Source organism: Mirounga leonina, unplaced genomic scaffold, assembly GCF_011800145.1.
Source record: "Mirounga leonina isolate KUSES-001 unplaced genomic scaffold, KU_Mleo_1.0 Mir_126, whole genome shotgun sequence".
NCBI classification, from domain to species: domain Eukaryota; kingdom Metazoa; phylum Chordata; class Mammalia; order Carnivora; family Phocidae; genus Mirounga; species Mirounga leonina.
In genome coordinates this window covers 21758668-21783060 of record NW_023270314.1, presented here as the reverse complement: position 1 = coordinate 21783060, position 24393 = coordinate 21758668, and the positions used below count along the sequence as shown (strand labels likewise).

Genomic DNA, 24393 nt, shown 5'->3' with positions numbered 1-24393 from the left:
ACATAACTTGGTCAGACCAATTAGAGGTGATAGATTTCCAATGCTGAAGAGACCCTGTGCCCTAGGGCCAATTTACAGCTTGATATTTGCAAGCAAGATGCTGACATGGCAGCAGACATGGCTCCGATGTCCAGCTCACTCCATGGTTATCCCCTCAATCCTTTTTGATGAGATCAGTTGGAGAGATGAGACTATGCTGAATCGCAAGAGCTGTAACTGCCAGAGAAAATTAAGTGGGGGCTTCAAGTAGTGACTGAGCCAGCAGACGAAGTGGCCAAGAAGGAGACAAGAGCAGCCCCCGAAGAAGGCTTATGGCGTCAAGCGATCTGCGGGCACTTGGAGGCTCTGAAGCATCTGGAGCAGAGCAAGGCCACACAGCACACCAAAGGCACCCTCGTCCTTCCCGGTCTCAGAGAAGCTGTCACGCTGCAGGACCCACGGTCACCTCCACTGCCTACAGCTCAGGTCTCCCACTACAGACACGGAGTAATAAACGGAGTTTGATCTTACTTGCCCCAAGTTCAAACACGGTAAAAAAAAAAAAAAAAAAGTGGTCTGGAGGTGGAAACGAGATTTCACAAGGAGTTTAACGAAACAAAAAAAGAGGAGACTCTCTCCCTGCTTCACAGTGCTTTCTCACTGAGATAAAGATAAGAGGCAGGGCAGGGAAAGTCACCTGGAGGCAAGCCACCACCTCCCAAACGAGCTTTCTGGGGGAAGGCACCAAAGTCTCCGGGTAATCCTAAGACCACCTGTACAGATGAATTATTTTACAGTTCTCTGCAGAGGGATAAAATTTGACCACGTACATAATTTACAAAGGCATAAAGGTTTCCCAATATAAAGCTCCTTTGCCCTGCAACTTTAACCCACAGCATCTGACCAAATACTGTGTTTCCACTTTCTACTGTATGTGTATTTGCTGCCAACTGAGGCAGGAGCCACTTTTGGACAGTTTAAAGCTGTGGAAAACACTGGTGGTAATAATCAACTGGCCACCTGGAGGGGAGTCTCAGAGCTGACATTTTGGAAGTTGGCAATGAGCCCAGGGCCTTTCAAGATTATCTGCTAAGTGGCTGGTCTGAAGGAGTCATTAGTTTTATAAAAAATCATCTGCCGTCTCCATGATCACAGTACACCAGTGAGCCTGATGCTGTGCTCCGGCCGTCAGGGCCTATATCCCTGGCTAGAGTCATTATAGCCTCTTCCAAGGTACGGGGGTGAAGATCACCAAGACAGAACCAAGCAAATGACGGAGACTTGGGAATTTGCTCCCTCATAAATGACACTGCTGGTTTATAAGGGTACTTTCCAATGGCAAAAGAATCTGGAACTAATGCCACTGTAATAAAAGGCAGCATGAATCTCTAGTCAGAAATGGAACTGCAAATAAGTGTACTAAATGCACAGAAAACTGTGATCCTGAGAGGTGAATGAACACCCAGAGGCATGAAGATAACCTGGAGGTCTATTTCGTGGCAATGCGGACTGTGGCCGTTACAAAGCTACAGTTTTATGTTCCATCAAGGAAACGTCCCAGATAGTCTCAGGGCTTACAAAGTAGCCATATGGGGGGGGGGGGGGGGGTACAGGGGGTAAGGAGAGGCTGAAAAGAAGACGCAGAATGGGTAGACAAAGGAAGAGAAAGGAAAAGGAGAGAGGTTCTTGATTCCACAGCAACTCAAAGATATGTGTCCCACTGACAGGAAAAATGGAGGGCATGTAAAAAGCATTTAAATTCTCTAAAAAATGATCACTTCTCCCAACTTGCAGGAATAATGCTACAAACGAAGGGGAAGAAAATATAAGAAATGAAACAAACTCTAAACTGTACATACTTCACAGTTGAGGAAATAGATACTTCCTGAAAGGGCAAAAGTGGGCAAGGAAGAATGGGAAGGGAAGAATGCAAATGTCTTAAGATAGAATTAAAACTTGGATATAATAAAAAGCCTGACAGACCTCCCCTATAGAAGGGTTCACAGGCATGTTCCTAAAAGCAAGCAAGATTTAGACAAACGTGTGAGAACTAATTCAAAGCCCAACACAACAATTCTCGGGCTTTATTGGATAATCCATATTAATAAACATGTAGGGACCTATGGGCTTGTCAATCTGGAGCACTTGCTCGTTCTGGAACATGAATTTGTTATATTTAAAAAATATATTTGTTTAAAAAACAAGACAGAAATAAAAATCTATTTTCCTCTTAAAACAGCTAAAACAAGGATTATTCTAAAGTCACTGAAAGAAAAGCAGAAGTGAAGGAGGCTCAGATTTGCATATTTCTCTCTGGAAGATGCAGCCTAGGGTCCGAAAGAGTTACTGCACATGTAACAGTTCTCACTTTTGAGTGCCAGCTATGGTGGCAGAAATACCACCACCGAGTCAATCTTTAAGAGGAGCTAGAACACCGTGCTAGCTGTGGCCATCCAGTTTTTTGTTTTTGAAACATAGGTGGGCCAACAACCCATGGGAAGCATTGAAAGCATTCACGACTTCACCCATTCTCCCTCAGGGATCCCACAGAGACCACCAAGACCATTTCCAGAGGGAGGCCTACTCAGGCCTCTAATTTCAGTCAGAGAATTTCTGCACTATCTCACCCTGTTTCAAGGAGTTGAGAAGCAATGGTGTACACATGCAACATGGACCACTGAGGTACCAAGCCAGTCCACATAAAAATGACTGACTACCACCTAAGTCAGGAGGTGATTTGTTGTGTGATAGCGGGATACCGAGAATCTGAGTCCTCCTCTTCAGTGGATGTTTCCTCATAGATTTCATCCTCGGTAATGATGCTCCCTAATCCATATTCCTGCTCATGGACAGAAACCTCATTTGGTGTGAGGTGAGGAGAACCTTCCACAAAGTCAGCAAATCTGGAAAAGAGAAAATGATACTCATTAAAAACCTGCCTTCTGTCCTTTCTGGTCTCCTTCCAAAATAAGAACAAAGTGAAACCCTCGATACACTCACAGCTCAAATTTTACAGAGTCTGCCTTACTCCAGCAGGGAAGCAGACTAAAAGCAAGAAATAAAGAAAAGAGGAAAGCTGAGGTCAGAAGCCAACATCCCCTGAAATCCTATCCTGCTTAATAAGCACTAGCCTATCCTTTTAGTGAGGAAAGTGCTAAGGTTCCTTTAGTCATTTGTAATCCTGATAAGAGAAGATTATGGAGCATTACACATTTATTCATGTTTATGGCCCTATAAATTTTATGCCATCAGGATTCCACATTGAAGCTTCACATACTCATTGGTACAGTTGCTCCCAGATAAAAAGGGAACACACCCCCCCAACCCCACAGAAAAAAACCACTCAGAGAGCAATGTAAAACTATCACACGGGAAACAATACGGTACTGGAGTCTTCTCTCAATGCTACAATCAAATCTAGAGTAGATGGTTCCTTGAGGATACGCTTAACATATGATGATATATGTATCTTTTTCTCAACTACTCCTACATGAACAGGAAAACAAAGCCATGAATACAAAATGTTTATCTAGAAGTATGATCTCTGTTAGAACTCAAGGTCACAATACCCTGATAGATGCCTGGCATAGCTGGCCAAGAGTTTACCTCTTTGGAGACTGGATTCGAGAAACAGTCTTCCAAGCAGAGCAGTCTGGACTGTTACAATATTCTCGAAGCTCCTCTAAAGCCTTTCGGGTCTCCACTTCTCCTTGTATCCGATATTCTTCTTCTGTCAGGAGACGAGGGGGGACAGTCTTTTCTGTTGCCTTACACATCTTTCTGTGCTCACCAAAATAACATCATGAATCATTAATCAGTAATTTCTATCCAGCCTGCCCTCCAGCTTCCTTCAGTGAGCCAAGTATACAGCAGAGAGCCTGGACATTAAGAGTCATCATCCCCACCTTTCTTCTGTAGACATCTTTACTTATAATATACTCCTGACGTGTTAGACTAGGAATGACAATCAATAGTATTCACTAATGTGAATAAATTCACCTATTTTCCAATAAATGATAGACAAAATATTTGGAAAGTGGAAAAATGACAAGAAAATGATGGTATAAGATTGTGGCCCATTAACTTGAGATTCCCCAAACTGAAGGCATCACCTTGACTATGTATAATAGAACCACCACTGACAACCTCAGAATCTATGACCGTTCCATGTTCCTATACAAGATGATAACGCGCTGTGAGCTACATCTTAAGACTAGAACTCCCAGAACAATCTGAGAACCAATGTGAAATAATCTGGAACCAGGTGACCCGGAGGCATGTGGCATAAAAGTGGTATACTTTGCACCACCTAGTGGTAACAGGAACACATGACACTTTACTGGATGCTTTTCTTTTATATAAAATGACTAGAATAAAATTCTAAAAATGCCTTTGGAGAGTCTAAAAAGAAAGACCTGGAAGGAACAAAAGCAGAAGCTATATAATACAATCAATTTCCATGAACAAAGAGGCTCCCGGGTCAACGCCTCTGGACCCTTTTGCCACAACTGCATCCCAAATGGTGTGTTTCAATACAAAGTTATATTGCGTTTCGGTCACCTGTAGGTGATGTACAGCCAATGAATAGGGTACTCCAGGTTCTTAGTACACAGTGCAATGATGATAATGGCCAGGGCAATGTGTGGTATCTGGATACCGGAGTACATGAAAAATAGGCCCATCAGCTGCAAGGTCCAGGTCAGCAGGTTGATACTCCGTTCATTCTCCAAAGGCCCGTACTTGTAACAGACTGCAAAACTCATGAATCCAACTGTGAAGACATAGCCTAAGAGAAGAGTTATCAGAAAACATTCTTTTTCATCTATAACTGGTAAAAATAATTTGTGCAGGGAGCAGCAGTGCATTCACTATATGGCACCTATTGAACTAGGAAAATGGATAAGATCTTTACCCAGTTATTCATGCTTTTCTCATTACTCAAATATATTTATCTCCTTAAATTTCTACCCTTTGTTGTTTCCAAATTTATCTGGTTCAAATGGAGGATTAAAGCTACATGTTGAACAATGCTAGAATGGTCGGTTTAAAAAAGCCTAATATATGAAAATCCAGATTAATCACTTCTCAAAAGGTAGATTAAGGATTACCAACTGTACAACCAAAGGATCTTCACTTTATAGAAAAATCCACTGCAGAGTCCTTTGCTTCTTAAGGTCTTCAAGTGTATTTAAAATAGGATTATCTTAATAAAGTCAATTTATAACTTTTCAGCAAGATGCCTATTGTGTAAAGAGAAGTGTACTTATAAACACCAACCAATTAAAGTCTTCTCCCTGGCAGCACCGTTTTCACTTAATGTGACAACTGCACAGGGTTAGAAATAAAGTAAGAACTATGATTCTTACAGATTAATAAAATGGCATGGACTGTAAGCAGGCAACATCTTTTCAGGATCAAATGAACCAAAGCAACCTATAAACATATAAAAAGGAAAGCAAAACCGACAACACTTACTTAAAAGATACTGCCAGTAACACCTCCAGATCTCTTGTAAATTTTTTAAAACTAGCTGAATGAGGTACAGAGAAAAGGACCAGCCTCCCACCAGGATGACGTAAATGGGACTTTTCTAAGACAGAGTAGAAGTGAAAACAAAAAGTTACAACAGGCTTCCCATACATAAAAGCAGCAAAATGGAACTATGATTTTAAAAAAATTCAACCTACTAAAAATGCACAAAAACCACATCCCTTAAGAAGACATCCTATATATTTAAAATGGTATAGTGTGCAAAGACCACTGGGAAAATGAGGTGCTAAATAACTTAAAAGCCTGGCTATGTAATCAGCAAGCAGGAAGGAGACTTTCATTCCCCACTGTGCATAGGATTTTAAATAAAAAGGGGAGTTTGTATGTAATCAGGCTCCAAGTGTCATCATGGAAAGTACCTTTCTGAATCAAGGAAAAAATCAATGAAAAAGGACATTGACTTATCAGCCACCAATGCAAATTTTCAGTGCTGTCAGATTATCCAAGAAAACTGTCCCTCAACTATCCAAGCTCCTCCTGACTGCAGATGAGGATTCTGCTACTTACCTTGGGCATAAACTTGGACAGTATGAAAATGACAATTAGTAGAGAGGCCGCAATTCCCACACTCATCCCAGTGGAATAGTAGAAGATTTGGCTTCTGCAGAGAGAAACGTTACTTCATGACTATGTGTGTAGTCTTCATACATGGCATTGTTCGAACAAGAACAACTATCGCAGCCGAAAGACAGAAAAAAGGTATCAGATTAGAGCAGGTCTATGTCTAAATCTTGAGGTCTGAACACTGATGGGACTGGTACAATGTAATTGCTCCTGGCATCAGTGAGGCCCCTCAGTTTCACGATCCCAACCCAGTTTTTAAGGACAATCTTCCTTCTGAGGAATTGCCCAGCTTCACTGGGGAAAAGGAAGGTGCAAGGATACTGCCTGAGTGGACACTGGAAACTGGAACTAAACTGATTACCCAGAAAGATAAACCAGATGCAGAGCCCAGAATAAAGAGCTCCTGCTCCACGCTCTTCCTGCCAGGCATTCCTCCCTCACTGTGAGTTTCTCTCAGGATCCCCAAAATAAGGAACAGCTTCTACCAATTTCACTCCAGCCCAACTTCAAACTCCAATGGGTAGCTTTCACTCATTATTCCACAAATATTCTTTTTACTTGTGTACAGAGTTAAGGTTGATTCTACGGTTGTTCAATGTTTGTTCAGTTATCTATGTTTTCTTATTTGTACATGTCAGTTTCACCCAGCTTAGCTAGGAGGTTCCTAAAAACAGGAAATGAATAAGTGGTTGGTGTTTGTTCCTTTACCCCTGAATGGCATGAAATTCACCAACACACGGTCCTGTAAAAATGAGGACTTAACATGTTATTTCGAATGGTGGAAAGGGTGGTGATGTACTGGCTAAATCCCATCACATGATGGCTCAACTTAATAGGAGAATTTCATTCTTGCCAATCTTGTTCAATTTAAGAAAAAGGCAAAAATTGTAACATGTATTAAAGTATTTAAAAAATTTTTCCAAGCAGGCAATGGCCTAGCCATAAAGCTCGTGGAAAAGGGAAGGGCAGCACTTTCTCTATGATAAAAGCCAACCAGGGTGGGTCTAAGCCTTGTCATTCTGCACTCCAGCCTTGGAACCTACCTGCTCAACAAATCTCCACAAAAAAATAGCATAAGTCCAAGGAGGAAAATGAAGAAGAGTTTGGGGTCAAATCCTGAAACAAATAAAGACTTCTGTTTGATAGGGAAAACAAACAGTATAAAGCATTATAGAATGAAAGACAATGTTGGCATTATTGGTCAGCTAATAAAATACAATTGACCCTTGAACAACATGGGTTTGAATTTGCACGGGCCACTTATACACAGACTTTTTCTGACAAATACATCACAGTACTGTAAATGTATTTTCTCTTCCTATGGTTTTTTAAGCAACATTCTCTTTTCTCTAGCTTACTTCATAGTAAGAATACAGCACGTAATATGTATAACATACAAAATATGTGTTCATCGACTGTTTATGCTATCAGTAAGTCTTCCGGTCAACAGCAGGCTATTAATAATGAAGTTTTGGGGAGTCAAAAGTTATATGCAGACTGGGGCACCTGGGTGGCTCAGTCGTTAAGTGTCTGCCTTTGGCTCGGGACATGATCCCATGTCCTGGGATCGAGCCCCACATCGGGCTCCCTGCTCTGCGGGAAGCCTGCTTCTCCCTCTCCTGCTCCCCGTGCTTGTGTTCCCTCTCTCGCTGTGTCTCTCTCTGTCAAATAAATAAATAAAATCTTTAAAAAAAAGAAAAGTTATATGCAGATCTTCCAGTGAGGGGAGGGGTAAATCAGCCAGCACCCCAACCCCTGTACTGTTCAAGGGTCACCTATAAACGCAAACAACCTACCTAAACAGCATTGTAAATTCCACACAAAGCCTGGGAACCCTTCCAAACAGAAAATATAAGTAGGTCTCTGTCTAACCTGTACTTTTCTGGAGATCTTATTTTTATTTTGGTTACTATGCTAAGGCTAAAAGAAACTAGGCTTTGCTTTGGATGGAGCCAAGCATAATGCCATCAGCACTTCATGCAATCGCCCACAAGGGGTCTCTACCACTCCGGCTTTCCCGCGAAAGTCACTCACAGGTTCGGATTCAGCAGATTTGCCTAGAACTTTGGGTCTGGGCCCTCTGTTGTTCTCTAACTGGCTGCTTTTCTTGCCCAACACCACCACCTACTTCCTTCTGCTACACAAGCACTGTGTTGGAAAAGCCTACACTCAAACACATCTCACCCAGGACAGGGGGCCCAAGTAGAGGCCCCTCAGCGGCATACCAGACACTCCCACAGCATTCACATTCAAGAGCCCTGAGTTTAGGGGAGGTCCACAAACAGAACAGGAGCAAGAAGAATCAGTACATGTAAAAGGAGCACCAAAAAAAAAAAAAAAAAAGTCAAATTCTATACAACCAAAAAAACCTGAGGAACCATAGGACAGTTAGAAGGGCACAACATATTTTGTAGCAAAACCCAGGAATGTTTCTGCTATTCACAACATCCCAGAACCCTAGGTAGTAACCAAGGAGAGACCAAAAGTCAGAAAATTCAACAGGATAACGATCCCAGTCCTCTGTGAAACTTTCTCAAACATATTCAGAAAAGGGAAAACTCCCAGTTCCACTGAATATCAAGGCTTAAACTGCAGTGATTTTCATAGTTACTTATGGTTCCACAAATCTTTTTTACTTGTGAAGTATTAATATTCAGTTCTACTTTTCTTCAGTTTTTATTATTTAACCACTCAGGTCTTCAAATGTAGGTCTACACATTCAGGACATCTAACTTTGTCTAGAAGTGCCCGGAGGGCAGGAATAAATGTGTCTTACCCTAAAGAACACTAGGCATATCAGCTCAGGGCCACCGGAAGTATCAGGACACAAGTCTTCACAAATCGAGGTAAGGAGGTACTCAGAATGACCTAAGGCGAAGTCTCTATTCTAGGCCTAAAGGGTTGTACATGGGAGAGAGACTCTCTTAACTGTTTGGGGAAGTGGTGTACTCTGGCTATAATCAGAACCAGAAGGGAGTTTTCTTGGGCTAACTTCTCTGAATCACTAATTACACTCTCGAAAGCTCAGTCCCTTTCCACAATAGAATCCACCAGAAAAAAGAGGTTAAGACTTACTCCGGGTCACGATGATACTGTACTGGGTGTCTTCCTCTATAATCTCGACTTTGAGGCAGGTTTTTGTGCTGTATAGGCCCACGTTAACATAGGTGTCATTCAATTTCTCTTTTAAAAAGGAGGAAAAAAAGTTCCAGATACTAAACTGCTCTAACTCCTTCAGTTTCTCTTCATTCTCCACCTGGGTGACTCGTACCAGTTTGGAACTATTTACTCGGATCTGTAACACAAGTAAAATCAGGATAAGAAAGAAGTAGGAATTTTAAATTTTAAAAAACCGTGAGACTAAATAGCTAAATAAGTAATAGTGCCAGTTTTCCACAAGGCTTATAAGAAATATAGAGATGCAACGGCTCAAACATAATTGGGCAAATAACATTGTACATAGTACACAGAGGCAGCTGTTAGAATGTCTTGTTGTTAACATGATCTGAATCTGCTATTAAGCCAGAACAACACAGGGGGAAAAAAGACTTCCAAGGTGAGAGTTATCACTGTAGCTATTTATGACAGATCATACAAAATAAGGCTCTAGAATATTAAGAAAATTGCCAGGCAGAAATAGCCCCAGAAAACTGAAAATGTTTCCCATAATGACAGGCTGAGAAGTTCAACCCTTTGTCACAAATCACTGATTATGGGTAAATGTTGCTTATAACATGTCTCAGATGGAACATGATCTTTATATTAGACAATAAAAAAAAGAAAATGAAAACCCACAAGCCCACCCTTAATGTTTTTGATGTGAACAACAAATGCTCTTATCAGTAACTATGCCTACAGCAGCCGCAGCGTTTCCAAAAGGACTCATTTTGTTCAATCATTATTACAGCCAGACATCCTCGCTTGCCACGTGGCTTAATAGTGTCATGAAATAAATGAAACCAAAGTCATTTTATCTAGGGAAAACTTCAGGCACAGGGTTTATGAAACATTTTGTGTAGAATCAAAATAGAATAGGAACAGCCAGGCAAAAGAGTTTACATCCTGACAGGCACGCAACAGTTTTCAGGCCAAAGAAGGCATAAGGCTTTTGGCCGGGGGAGGGGGGGTGCGCGTGCACACGTGCACGTGTCAGTGTGTGTGTCTGTGCGCATGCGTGCGTGTATATGTGTGTGTGTGTCTGTGTGTATGTAGAAGGAGAGAGAGGACAAGAAGAAAGCTTCTTTGGGAAAAAGAGGAAGGAAGGTTACCTCAGAGTCAAGTATTATAAGCTACTTAAGGGAACAGAGACAGGAAAACTAAGTATAAATGTTTACTGATGAAAACACAATTCAGGATAATCTGAACCCTAACAAGGTTGTTAACAGTCCTTTTTTCCCCCCAATTGTGTGTGAAGGGGGAAAATGTGTCAAAGTACTCACTAATCACAGACAGACAAGATATTCACAGAAGCTGCCCCAGTCAGGGGCCTCCAAATTATTACCTGTATCCGTGTCCACACATCATGCCACTTTGGGATAAGCACATTTTTATAACAGAACTGTTGCCTGTGATCCAACTTATAAACTGTGGATTCCTGAAGCATGACCACGTCTGCATCAACTCCAGCTTTATGCAAAGAAAGGAAATAAGAATTGAGTATTACAGAACAAGTTAATAACTACAATTCATTTCATAAAAAATAAACTGACCACTTTTTTGTTTTTGTTTTTTTTTAAGATTTTATTTATTTATTTGAGAGAGAGAGAATGAAAGACAGAGAGCATGAGAGGAAGGAGGGTCAGAGGGAGAAGCAGACTCCCCGCTGAGCAGGAAGCCCGATGCAGGACTCGATCCTGGGACTCCAGGATCATGACCTGAGCCGAAGGCAGTCGCTTAACCAACTGAGCCACCCAGGCGCCCCTTGTTTTCTTTTTTTTAACTGAAGTATGTTGACATACAATGTTACATTAGTAACAGGTGCACGACGCAGTGAGTCCCCAAGTCTATTCCTTATGCTGTGCTCAGCAGCGTAGCCAGCACCGGTTACCACGCAATGCTGTTACAGTACTGACCCCTGACCACTTTCTTAACGTTGGGGTTAACATGTCAGTGACTGAGAAACAAGGAAACTGAAATGAGAGAAGAAATAAGGCAGAGTCTTATTTCTGTCAAATTTAATTATTTAGATATTATAGGCACTAACCCAGAATAAGTAATAATAAAAGCTGCTATTAAGTGTTTATTAAGACAGTATGCTGTTTTTTCATTTAACTCTCCAACAATGCTGTGAGGCAGGCACTCTCATAATCCCTGTTTCACAAATTTGAAAAACTGATGCTTAAGAAGGATTAAGCAATTTGCCCAAAGTCACACCGCTAGTGAATAACTTAACTGAGATTCACACCCAGGTCCTGCTTCCCTTACAAAGGCATAGCTCAAGTAACCCCATCTATTTATTTCCTCTATCCTTTTCCTGAGTAGAATGAACAGATTTGGCAATGTTTTTGTATATACAGGACTTTAAGAAGATACTAACAGATCACAAAGTTGCTTTTTTCCAGTTGTTTTGTTTCAAGTTTTAAGAGCAGTCAACTAATATATGCCCTCCCTTTGATTTTGCCAAGACAGAAGATTCTCCATTCAGAAGTTTGTATTCAATCTCAGCCAACTCAAGGCTTAACCGTGACCACTCTCTTGTAACTTCCCACCCAAGTTTGCACAAGCTACCTTCTTTACCACAAAACAGTTAAATAACTTTTTCCTTAGTTCTATATTGTACTTACCAACTTATTAAGTGTACTCTAAGTGGAAATTTAGTTATCACTCTAGTCTAGGTACAAAGATAGGTAGATTTAAACTAAATAAACTAAAAATAAACTAAGTAACAATAAATAAACTAAATAAGTAAACTAAATACAACAAAACACAAAACACAAAAACCTCAACCAAACCTTAAAAAACCAAAGTTACACACATGATAAAGGCAAGGATACTTGCCAGTCCAAAATGGCTTTGGTGAAGCTAAGACTAATTTTGAAGTTAATTTCTGCCTTAAACCTAAACATAAGAGCAAAAGCTACAAAACTCTTAGAAGAAAACACAGTGTGAATCTTCATGACCATGGATTAGGCAATGGTTTCTTGGATATGACACAAAAGCATAAGCAACCAAAGAAAAGACAGATGAATCAGAGTTCATAAGAATTTAAAACTTGTGTTGCAAAGGACCTTATCAAGAAAGTAAACAGACAATGCACAAAATGGGAAAAAATATTTGTAAATCATGTATCTGATAAGGGGCTACTATCCAAAATATATAAAGAGCTACAATTCAACAATAAAAAGAGAAATAACCCAACTGTAAAAATAGGCAAAGGATCTGAATAGACATTTCTCCAAAGAAGATACACAAGTAGCCAAGAGACACAGGAAAAGATGCTTAACATCATTAGTCATCAGGGAAATACAAATCAAAACCACAATGAAATACCACTTTACACTTATTAGGAAAGCTAAAATCAAAAAGAGGACAATAACAAGAGGTGGCCAGGATGTGGGAAACTAGAACCCTCACACAGTGCTGCTGGGGATGTAAAATGGCGCAGCCTCTTTGGAAAACAGTTTGGCAGTTTCTCAAAAAGTTAAACAGAGTTACCATATGACCCAGCAATTCCACTCCTATGTACATACCCAAGAAGACGAAATACAAGCTCACCCAAAAACTTGTACATGAATGTTCACAACAGCAATATCCACAATAACTAAAAAGTGGAAACAACCCAAATGTCCACCAACTGATGAACCGATGGATAAAACAAAATGTGACATATCCATCTATACAGTGGAATATTGTTCAACTATAAAAGGAAGTACTAATACATACTACAATGCGGATGAACCTTGAAAACATTATTCTGAATTAAAGAAGCCAGACCAAAAAGACCACATATGGAATGATCCCACTTATATGAAATGTCCAGAATAGGCAAATCCACAGAGACAGAAAGTAGATTTTAGTGGTTTGCAGGGGCTGGGAGGAGAAGTGAATGGGGAACTGCTAAGATGCATGAGGTTTCATTTTGGAGTGATAAAAATAATCTGGAATTAGTCAATGGTGATGGATGCACAACCTTATGAATATACTAAAAACCACTGAAAGGGTGAATTTTATTATACATTAATTATATCTCAATTTTTAAGAAAATTCAGTCTTAGGGAGCCGGGGTGGCTCAGTTGGTTAAGCATCTGCCTTCAGCTCAGGTCATGATCCCAGGGTTCTGGGATGGAGCCCAGTGTGGGCTCCCTGCTCAGCGGGGAGTCTGCTTGTCCCTCTCCCTCTGCCCCTCCACCCATTTGTGCTCTCTCTGGCGCGCTCTCTCAAATAAATAAAATATTTTAAAAAGAGAGAGGAAAGGAAAGGAAAGGAAAAAGGAAAGGAAAGGAAAGGAAATTCAGTCTTCATATTGTAGGGGAAGAAAAAGTTTTCCTTGATCCTCTTAGTGTCCCTGGCTGGGTCTGAAAATTTAAACTGACAAAGATAGATTAACAACCCAAAAGCATACACATTTATTTAACAAAAGTTTTATGTGACACGAAAGCCTTCATAAGGAAATGCAGACCCAAAGAAATAGTTAGACCTATGTCCTTTATGCTACGTTTCATGAAGAGTAGACACTTGCGGAGGAATATGATAGGGTAAAGAGTATGTAGTAATGGTAGTAAGCTGAGGGAAACTGAGAAAGGCCTGTTTGCTTGGAATCCTCTCACTGTCCCGTTATCTGCATTTCCTCACATATGGGGAGGGAGGGCACCTCTCACAGGATATTATGGCCTGTTTCAGAGAAGAAGGGTGAGGTGGGGAGATCAGACAGACCTTCCTGCTTCTGCTGTTTTCTTAAACTCCCTCAGTTTAAAATATTCAATACGCCAAGATGCTATATTTCGAGGTAGCATGCCCTGAACCCCCATCTATCAGCTTCTCACTAGGGTTTAGTCCAGTAGTAATTAGGATTTCCTCCTAGCCTATCTTTCATAAAATGAAACCTTTTTAAAAGGTCTCACTAGCAAGCCCACAAATGTACTGATAGAGTATCCACTCATAAATATGGTTCAAGAGTTTATTTTCTTGGAGCACCTGGCTGGCTCAGTGGGAAGAGCATTCGAATCTTGATCTCAGGGTTGTGAGTTCAAGCCCCATGTTGGCTATAGAGCTTACTTAAATAAATAGAACTTTTTAAAAAAAGTTTATTTACTTCTGGAGAGTATAAGAGAATAAGGTTATGGGAATGCTAAAACTACTATATTGACAAATTCATTGAGGTATGCAAAAACATTGGGAAGTATTAAAAAAAAATGCTGTACAAGAATCTATCACTTCCTTAAAAGAATATCCAGTCTGTGTACAAACCCAAAGTAAAAACATACACTTGTCCAATAAAAAACAAAAACAAGAGTCACACTTTGTAACCCCTTCTCTCCCACAGCACCAAGTAATAGAAAACTACACCTTTTTAACCCACTATTATTTTCAAGAAGATGGCGAGATACAAATAATGTCAATAGCACAGGGCATTTGAAAAACTTAACACCAAGAAAGGCATCAGTGTTTTGAAACTAATTTTAAAATTCTCTGATGCCATTTTCTTAAAGAAATAAAAGAGCTCTATAATAAGCAACATCTTTTAAAATCTAGTTCTTCATTTTCCCAAGTTACATAACATTCTAGGGAAAGAATTTTAAGTAAGTAAATAAGTAAATAAATAAATGTCCTTAATAGCAACCTCCTAGGGAAATCAGCACCTTGGCCAGCCACATCTTTGGAAAGTCACTGAGTGGTAAAATACACCAATTCAGTCAAAAGGGATAATCTGTGAAACAATCACCACTCCAGCTCTAGCTTAAACTGTTAGCAACATAGAACTAAACCAAACAATCTTAAACATATACAAGTTGTCAAAATGCCCCCTTAAAATTCTGTGCTTCCTGTAGCAAAAGGATATACACCACCTTTCTTCCTCTCCCACCAAAAGTAAGTTAGCCAGCATGTTAAAAAGCAGAATGGATTAAACATTCAAGAAAATGCCTTCTGAGCCCAAAGATTTTTGGAAAATGCCTTCATGGAATGTAGTGAATCATAACTTGCTTACCACATTTACCCATAAAGCAGTTATTCAAAGCTTAATAACTTCATACTTGTTTACAGTCATTACAAACTAATCAGCAGCACTGGTAACATCTACAGGTAGAATCAATGAAAATGATTCACAGTATGTGAGGATGGGAACAGACCCTAAAAAGTCATGAAAAACAACCTTAAATAGCCTCTGTTCATTTCTTTCAAGAGGTAACTCAGCTCATACTTAAAAGCCTTCTTAAAAAATAGCATCTTTGGGGCGCCTGGGTGGCTCAGTGGTTAAGCGTCTGCCTTCGGCTCAGGTCATGATTCCAGGGTCCTGGGATCGAGCCCCACATCGGGCTCCCTGCTCCGCGGAAAGCCTGCTTCTCCCTCTCCCATTCCCCCTGCTTGTATTCCCTCTCTCGCGGTGTCTCGCTCTGTCAAAATAAATAAATAAAATCTTTAAAAATAAATAAATAAATAATAGCATCTTAAACAGTGCACTTAGCAAAGGATCATTCAATGGGATGCTGGGACAACTGACTGGTTATTTGGAAAATAAAACCTATGTAGATCCTCACCTTACACCAAATGCTAACAGTAATTATAGATTAAAAAGTAAAATAAAAAAATTAAAGAGTAGCATAAAAATGATATAAATTCAATTTTTGAGGGCTCTCTAAGAATAAAGCAATGGAAATAACTCTAGAGAATAAAATTAAGTGACTACATAAAAATATAAATCTATTAAAAAAGGTAAAAAGGAAGGTGACTGGGTGGCTCAGCCAGTTGAGCGACTGACTCATGGCTTGGGCTCAGGTCGTGATTGTGATCTTGTGGTGGTGGGATCAAGCCCTGCTTGGGGCTCGCACTTAGTATGGAGTCTGCTTTGGATTCTTTCTCCCTCTCCCTCTGCCCCTCCCCCCTCAAGCTCTCTCTCTCCCCCTAAATAAAATCTTTAAAAAATAATAAAAATTAAAAAAAATAAAAAGGTAAAAAGGGACCGCACTTACTGTGGGCATTGTGTAATGTATTAGTCAAATTACTATGTTGTATTCCTGAAAATAATAACATTGTATGTCAACTATACTTCAATAAAAAAAATAAGGTAAGGCTGCCTGGGTGGCTCAGTCCATAAAGCGTCTGCCTTCGAGAGAGAGAAAAAAAGTGTCTGCCTTGGGCTCAGGTCATGATCCCAGGGTCCTGGATCAAGCCTGAGTCAGCTCAGCAGCGTTAAATCAGCTCAGTCAGCTCAGTGTCATTGGGGCTCCCTGCTCATTGGAGAGTCTGCAGCTCCCTTTCCCTCTGCCCCTCCCCACACACGTGCTCTCTCTGGCTCTCTCTCTCAAATAAATATTAAGAAAAAAAAAAGGTAAAAGAGGGTAAACAAATTAAAGAAAAATTTTCAATAAATAGATCATAAAAAATATATATCCTTAATATATTAAAAAGTTCATACAAATTGATTTTTCCGACTGAGCCACCGAGGTGCCCCCAAATTGATTTTTAAAGTACATAAAAATTCCAGGGGCGTCTGGGTGGCTCAGTCCATTAAGCGTCTATGCTCAGCTCAGGTCATGATCCTGGGGTCCTGGGATCCAGCCCCATTGGGTTCCTGCTCAGTGGGGAGTCTGCTTCTCCCTCTTCCTCCGCCTGCTGCTTTGCCTACTTGTGCTCCTTCTCTCTCTGTCAAATAAATAAATAAAATCAGGGGCGCCTGGGTGGCTCAGTCGTTAAGCATCTACCCTCGGCTCAGGTCATGATCCCAGGGTCCTGGGATCGAGCCCCACATCGGGCTCCCTGCTCCGGGGGAAGCCTGCTTCTCCCTCTCCCACTCCCTCTGCTTGTGTTCCCCTCTCTCGCTATGTCTCTCTCTGTCAAATAAATAAATAAAATCTTTAAATAAATTAATTAGTTAAATAAAATAGAAAAAAAACTACCTACCTTTTGAAGTACTGCATTTTATCTTTAGGTACCTCTGGCTTTTAGAAAGTTCTTCTCTACTACATGATTGTCTCTTTGTAGTTGCCACCCACACAATCTACCAGGTCACACAATATCATCCCAAGTTTACCCTTCTCCAAGCTAAGAAACCCTGGTTCCTCTCATAAAAGAAACTTAAAATGTCTGCTGATTGGGCACTGACTAGGTAGAGACATTTTTGCATATATTTTCTTTCATCCCCACAATCGACTACCCCATTTTAGAGGTTAACCATCTGGCCCAAGTTCATTCAGATCATAAGTAGCCCTTCAATGTTACTCTGAAAAAGTGCCTTCCTGGATATTACTACCTTCCCCCCACCCCCCCAAAAAAATATTGCAGGAGGACGTTACACTTTGGAACTAGATCTATGGATCCTGAGACAACCTTAAAGCTGCAGCTAAGGATAATCTTAAGTGACAGCATGAGATAGGCAGCAAAGGATGGGGGAGGTGAGAGCATACTGTGTTCCCAAGATATGATTATCCTTAACCCCATGTTTCAAACTCTCTCCAGTGGAACTTGGAAACCTCACTTATTTTTCTCTTGTGCATTTGGTAAGAGGGTAGGAGGTTTTTTAGAAACATTCTAGGTTTTATGAGTTAGAGCGTTAAAGGGAAACAGTTTCGTTTCCGTGCAAAGCCAATTATCCAGCAATAGGTAGACAGCAGTAAGTTTGCTTGAGAAATGAATAAATTTCCAAAAGAAACCTATCTGATGCTGAATGGTGTTTTTTGGTAGTGGTGGTGGTTTGTTTGTTGTTGTTGTTTTTTTTTTGGAAACGCGAATTTAAGGCGCCAGGATCTTACAAGGACAGAAGACATTAGACAGAAGTCACTCCATTTCAGTGAATTAAAATGATCCGTCAGCCACACCCGTGCCGAGTCTGGACAGAGCATACGCTCAGAAGGCGTTGATAATTTGCTCAATGAATGGGATGCCCCCATTCTCGTGGCAGCTCTGCCTGCCAGCAATGGTACTCGGGTCCCCTCACTTTTAACTAGGAAAACCGGGGAGGCCCACGCAGCGCGACGCAGCCCCCAGGACCGCATCTCACCCAGTCCAGGCCTCCCTTCCAGTCTCTGCCAAAAGACTCCAGGCTCCTCCCCACTCTAGTAGCTCCCCCAGGCCGCCCAGGGCCCTGACCCCTCAGTGCCCACGACGAAGCTGCTTTTTCCGCACCACGTCCGCACCCCACCGCAGAAAAACGGTCCGCACCCTGGGGACACGCCCCACTTTTCTAAATATATCCCCCTCGGCACCCGCCCCGATGGCAGCTGCTGCCCCGGCGGTACCTGAGCCGCAGGCCAAGCAGCCGGAGAGGATCAGGAGCAGCCGCACTACCCCGCCGCCCCCACGGCCTCCAGCCCCGCAGCCCCAGGGCCCGACACCAACTGCCGGTAAGACCGCCACTTTCATTCCTCCCGCCGTGGTCGCCTCACGCCGCCTCCTCTTCACGTGCCTCTCCCCAGCAACTAACCGGAACAGGCAGGGCCAGCAGCCTATCCACTGCAAGACCTGCCCCCTACCAACCAATCGGATGGGTGGAGCTTCGAGCACTCAGTCCTTTGCGAACTCTATAATCCCGCCTCTTAGCAACTGCTGCGAGAGGGCGGGAAAAGCAGCTTCCAGCCTATTAGAAAACGAACCCTCCACCTTAGCAATGGCGACAGGAAGATCCCACCCCTTAACAACATGCTTCCGTCTCCAGTTTATTTACAACTGGTGAGATTGATGGTAAGCTTAGCCAATAGAAAATCAGAATGGGTGAGGCCTCCTTGACCAAATTGGGGATTTCCATCGAAATTGTCTGAAGTTTCTTCTGTTCTCTTTCCTTTTTACCACGATCTTCTTGTTATGGGAGGAGTCCCTGACGGGACAATTTTTTTTAAGACCTGTCCTCCAAAGTCCTATATGATTTAAAACAAGTCACACACAAAAAATTGTGTATTTTATGGGAATAAACATTAGCATTTAAAAATGTAGGCCTAGGGCGGTGCGTGGCTGGTTCCGCACCGCTTGATTTCGGCGTCGTAAGTTCGAGCCCCACATTAGGTGTAGTGATTACTAAAAAAAATAATAAATTTTTAAAAAATAAAATAAAAATGTAAGCATAGGGTTTGGGGGGGTAATTTTTTATTTTATTTTATTTCATTTCATTTCATTTTTAAAAATTTTACTTTTTAATCTCTACAGTCGAGGTGGGGCTTGAACTCGACCCTGAGATCAGGAGTTGCATGGTCTTTAGACTGATCCAGCCAGGTACCCATGGGGATGGGAGGGTTGGAAGTGAAATGAACGTGAGGATTAGGAGAAAGTTTTTTATTCCTTATAGCATCTTGTGAGACAAATATCTCCATTTAAGAAGCCGAGGCTAAGACAAAAAATCTGCCCAAGATTGCATAGTTAATTGGGCTGGTTTGCAGTTTCAACCCAAGTCTTACCCAAAAGCCTGAGTTCTTTCTATGCATCAGGCTGCTTCCCGTTAAATGATTTAACACAGTGAGGACCTAGAAGAGTGCCTGGCACATAAACAGGTGTTCAGTTAATGTTAGTAGAAATTGAAGCATCTTATTTTTTTAGAGGATCTGATAGTGGTGGGTAGGAGCACTAGAGATCGTGGAGCCCAGTGAATTGAGAGGAAATTCAGGAAAGGAGGTTACTGCTGAGGAAGGTTCAAGCTTTCAAAACAAGGTATATTTAAAGAGTCAAAATGGGTCTGAGCTATGGGCAGGAGAAGAAATTTCATCCTCAAAAAGAAAAGTCTAGGCTACCCCTGCTGCAGTATCATCCTGTGTCTCTCTCACACACATTCCCTTGGCTGACCCGGAGAAGTCAATATCAACAGTAATAAATCACATTGGTACTATGTATGCCTGATGCCATGCAATGAAAGTAGCATTTTATGTCTGTGGTTTTCCTCCCCCAAACCCATAAAACTAACCTAATCATGAGAAAAATAAATAAATAAATTCCAATAGAGGGCCAAACTACAAAATACCTGACTAGTACTCCTCAAAATTATCAAGGTCATCAAAAACAAGGAAAGACCGAGAACCTATAACAGCCAAGAAGAGCCTAAGGTGACAAAAGAACTAAGTGTAATATGGTATCATGAATGGGATCCTGGAATAGAAAAAATATATATATTAGGTAAAAACTCAGATAATTTGAATAAACTGTCGACTTTTCATTAGTAATAACGTGAATACTGGGCCATTAATGGTGGCAAATGTACCATACTGATGTAGGGCAACAATGGTAGAAACTAGATATAGGGTATAGGGGAACTCTCTATGCTATCTTCTCAATTTTTCTGTAAATCCAAAAGTTTTAAAAAATAAAGTTGTATACACACACATGCACACACACACATACACGCACCCCTTCATTTTCTACCAGGCCCCAAATTGTCACCATTCAGAGCTCACTCTGGTTTTGAATAAAGGCCAGAGAACAGAGGAACTAATTTGGGAACTAATTCCAGATCACTGACCACTGACTTTTGACATGTACAAAGAAGATATATAGTAATGAGACTGTATTGTCTATAAACGCATTCCACCTTACCATCCAAAAAAGTTCTGTCCCTTCAAGGTAGTCACACAACAAGTTTTTAGCCTTATTTTAATCATGAGCCTTATTTAATCATGTCCTCATGATTAAAACACTTTAAGAATGATCTTCAGGGGGTGCCAGTCTGGCTCAGTCAGTAGAGGATGCGACTGTTGATCTTGGGGCAGTAAATTTGAGTCCCACATTGGATATAGAGATTACTTAAAAATAAAAAAAAATTTTTTAGGGCGCCTGGGTGGCTCAGTTGGTTAAGCGACTGCCTTCGGCTCAGGTCATGATCCTGGAGTCCCGGGATCGAGTCCCGCATCGGGCTCCCTGCTCGGCGGGGAGTCTGCTTCTCCCTCTGACCCTCCCCCCTCTCATGTGCTCTTTCTCATTCTCTCTCTTTCAAATAAATAAATAAAATAAAATAAAAAAATTTTTTAGATTTTATTTAATTGACAGAGAGCGACACAGCGAGAGAGGGAATACAAGCAGGGGGAGTGGGAGAAGGAGAAGCAGGCTTCCCGCCAGCAGGGAGCCCGATGTGGGACTCGATCCCAGGACCCTGGGATCATGACCTGAGCCAGAGCCAGATGCTTACATGACCTGAACTGAAGGCAGATGCTTAACGACTGAGCCACCCAGGTGCCCCGTTAAAAATAAAATCTTAAGGAGCACCTGGGTGGCTCCAGTGGGTCCCAGGGTCCTGGGATCAAGCCCCACATCGGGCTCCCGGCTCCTCGGGGAGTCTTGTATCTCCCTCTCTCCCTGCCTCTCCCCCTGCTTGTGCTCCCTCTGTCCCTCTCTCTCTCTCAAATGAATAAATAAAATCTTTAAAAATAAATAGATAGATAAATAATCTTTTTAAAAAAAGAATCATCTTCAGAGTCTATAGCACACAATGCAATGAATATTCATTATCTGCAGGTGGATCTGATGTATGCAAATAACCAAAAACTCAGGCCAAGACTGTTGAGTAAATGGGGTGGGAAATCTGGATAGTAAATGTGTTTTAGAATATTTTTGGATTTTAGAAAAGTAATATGGTGCATATACAACATATAAAGCAACAATCCCAATGGGGCCTAGGACTGCACCCTGTAATCAAACAAATTAATTTTTCTGCATTGAGACATAAATATTCACACTGGGATAAACAAAAGTGAGATAGATGGAACTATAAATAACTTCATACAAGTTTAGGAGGTCTGCCACAAATAGTTCAGGTCAGATTAGGTTGTGATGTCAAATGAGTTAATAAAAAGTTTTGGTTTTCATACTTTTTTTTTTTTTTTTTTGGTTTAGGAAAAGGATTGCACACCATAAATATTTGATGAAGATACTCCATTCCATCTATTCAGTCACCCAAGCTAGAAGCCCAGCTATTTTGGCTATTTGAATACACCTTGCCACCTCTCACTTGGACCACTTTAGTTTCATCCAAGCTGGCTTCCCTGCTGTTTTTGCAACCATAAAACCCTTCATCCACACTCCTCCTAAATGCAGATCTGCCTGTGTCACTCCCATATTTCAAAGTCTTTATGATTCCCTAGTATCTCCAGTGATGAAGCCCAGGGTTCTTAGTATGATCTAAAACACAGATGTAAAGAAACTAACTACAACTGGGGCGCCTGGGTGGCTCAGTTGTTAAGCGTCTGCCTTTGGCTCAGGTCATGATCCCGGAGTCCTGGGATTGAGCCCCACATCGGGCTCTCTGCTTGGCGGGAAGCCTGCTTCTCCCTCTCCCACTCCCCCTGCTGTGTTCCCTCTCTAGCTGTGTCTCTGTCAAATAAATAAATAAAATCTTAAAAAAAAAAAAAAAGAAACTAACTACAACTGTGCTGTTCATAGTTTGATACCAATCTGCAATGAAAGCATTTCAGAAATTAAGTGTAAACATTTAGAAACTTTTCTCCCAGTTCGAAAGAGAATTTTTATATTTATTGAATCTAATAAAAATATGGATTTATTTCACTTTTCTAATAATTCACGTTTAGTGTATTTTATAAAAGTAGGGGACAATATATTGGAATTTTAAAAAAGATTTTATTTATTTACTTGACAGAGAGAGGGGGAGCACAAGCAGGGGGAGCAGCAGGCTTCCTGCTCAGCAGGGAGCCCAATTCAGGGCTCAATCCCAGGACCCCGGGAACATGACCTGAGCCGAAGGCAGACACTTAACCGACTGAGCCCCCCAGGCGCCCCCTATTGTTGCACTATCTCCCTACCCCCTTAAAGGCAGAGGTTAGGATTATTCGTTTTCGCCAGGTGAAGCATCTCTTGTAAAATGACTAAACTGAAGGCCAACACTCCTTGGACCACAATTGTAACATGTTACAAAGAAAAAAAGTGAGGATCATTATTTTATATTCATGGTTTTCTGTTACTAGCAAGGATTTCAGTCTTCTACATTTCCCATCTGGGTATGAATTAATTTATCAGAACACTGGACATTTTATTTTTATTTTTTTATTTAAGTAAACTCTACACCCACTGTGGTGCTGGAGCTCACCACCCCAAGATCAGGAGTCACATGCTCTACTGACTGAGCCAGCCATGTGCCCCACAACAGTGGACATTCTCAAAGACCAAGGAACCAGACTTGTGACCCTCACTGGAAACTTTAAGAAAGGAGACCTCTCCACTTAACAGTTTTGCCCAGGTTTGGCCCCTTTTGGAGTAAAATGTGTCAATCACCCTTTTCAAGATTGCTCAGACCGGGAAATCACCTCATCAATGCATTCATTTCAGAGGGCCCACCAGATAGCCCACCTACCCTGGAAAAGTCCTGGGCTGAGGGAGAGACAAGCAACTATAATTGAAAGGTGTACAAAGAGCCATGAGACCTCTGAGGGATGGAGGGAATGAATTCTGCCTGGGGAGGGGGTGCAGGAAGGTGACATTTGCGCCAGACCTTGCTGAGTGAACTGGATTTGGCCTGGTAAAAACGTAGGGGAGGGGAATGTGAGCAGTGCAATCTGCTAGATGAAAATCTACACGTGCCCAAGAATGACAATCCTTCTGGTTAGCAATTTCCTCATTCCTCTTCCACCCACTTCTTCACACTCTTTTCCCCTGTTCTTGGAAAATTGGGACTGGGGATACTGTTTCCCTTCCTGGAAGAGACCGGGGTAGACAATAAATTAATCCTTGATTAAATGGGATCCGTTTCTGTGCTCTGCGTAATCTGAGAACACTCAGATGGGGGAGGAGGAAGCAGGTGAGTCAGGTAGGGAAGTGGTCCTGATCCACACTGAGGATAATGAGGCTCACGGAGAAAAAGAGAAGAAATAAGATTTTTGTATTTGTGCTACACCTTTTTTTTATCATCCCTCCCCCCCACCTGTCTTTTGTCTTTGTTTTTCTATAGCTTCTCATAGTCTCCGTCTCTTTGTCTCTCTCCAATTGCAAAAGGCTGGAAATTCCTAGTTCTCAACGGAAGGGAGTAGGAGGGGAGTTGGGGGTGGTAGGAGTGGGAGGGAAGCGAAGAACAGACATCTCAGCAGCTCCGGCTGCGGGGGCGCTCTGGGCCTCTTGCGGGGCTTCACAAGTCAATGATTTCTTAAATGTATGTATTTTTAAATCCACACATAGGGGCTCACATACAAACCTAGAGAGAGAGACAGATACACAACTCGATGTAAA

The 24393-nt window shown here is 41.5% G+C and overlaps 1 protein-coding gene across 1 annotated transcript; it reads right to left on the bottom strand.

The window, feature by feature from the left end:
- Positions 1–192: 192 nt before the first annotated feature.
- NEMP1 (nuclear envelope integral membrane protein 1) lies at positions 193–19460 on the bottom strand. The gene is made up of 10 exons (XM_035002888.1): positions 19457–19460; positions 18486–18665; positions 10595–10719; positions 9169–9388; positions 7137–7209; positions 6037–6130; positions 5455–5569; positions 4540–4765; positions 3586–3759; positions 193–2882 (listed from the first exon to the last, which is right to left on the bottom strand). The coding sequence occupies exons 1-10, from the start codon at positions 19458–19460 to the stop codon at positions 2705–2707; spliced, it is 1389 nt and encodes a 462-aa protein (XP_034858779.1). The 3' UTR covers positions 193–2704.
- Between the last annotated feature and the right edge of the window lie 4933 nt (positions 19461–24393).

Excerpts from the sequence above, each read along its gene's own strand:
- NEMP1 (XM_035002888.1), bottom strand. Across the intron at positions 10,720-18,485 it reads CTGCTTGGCCTGCGGCTCAG|CTGGAGTTGATGCAGACGTG; the intron begins GTACCGCCGGGG and ends CTTTGCATAAAG. Across the intron at positions 7,210-9,168 it reads CAGTATCATCGTGACCCGGA|GATTTGACCCCAAACTCTTC; the intron begins GTAAGTCTTAAC and ends TATTTGTTTCAG.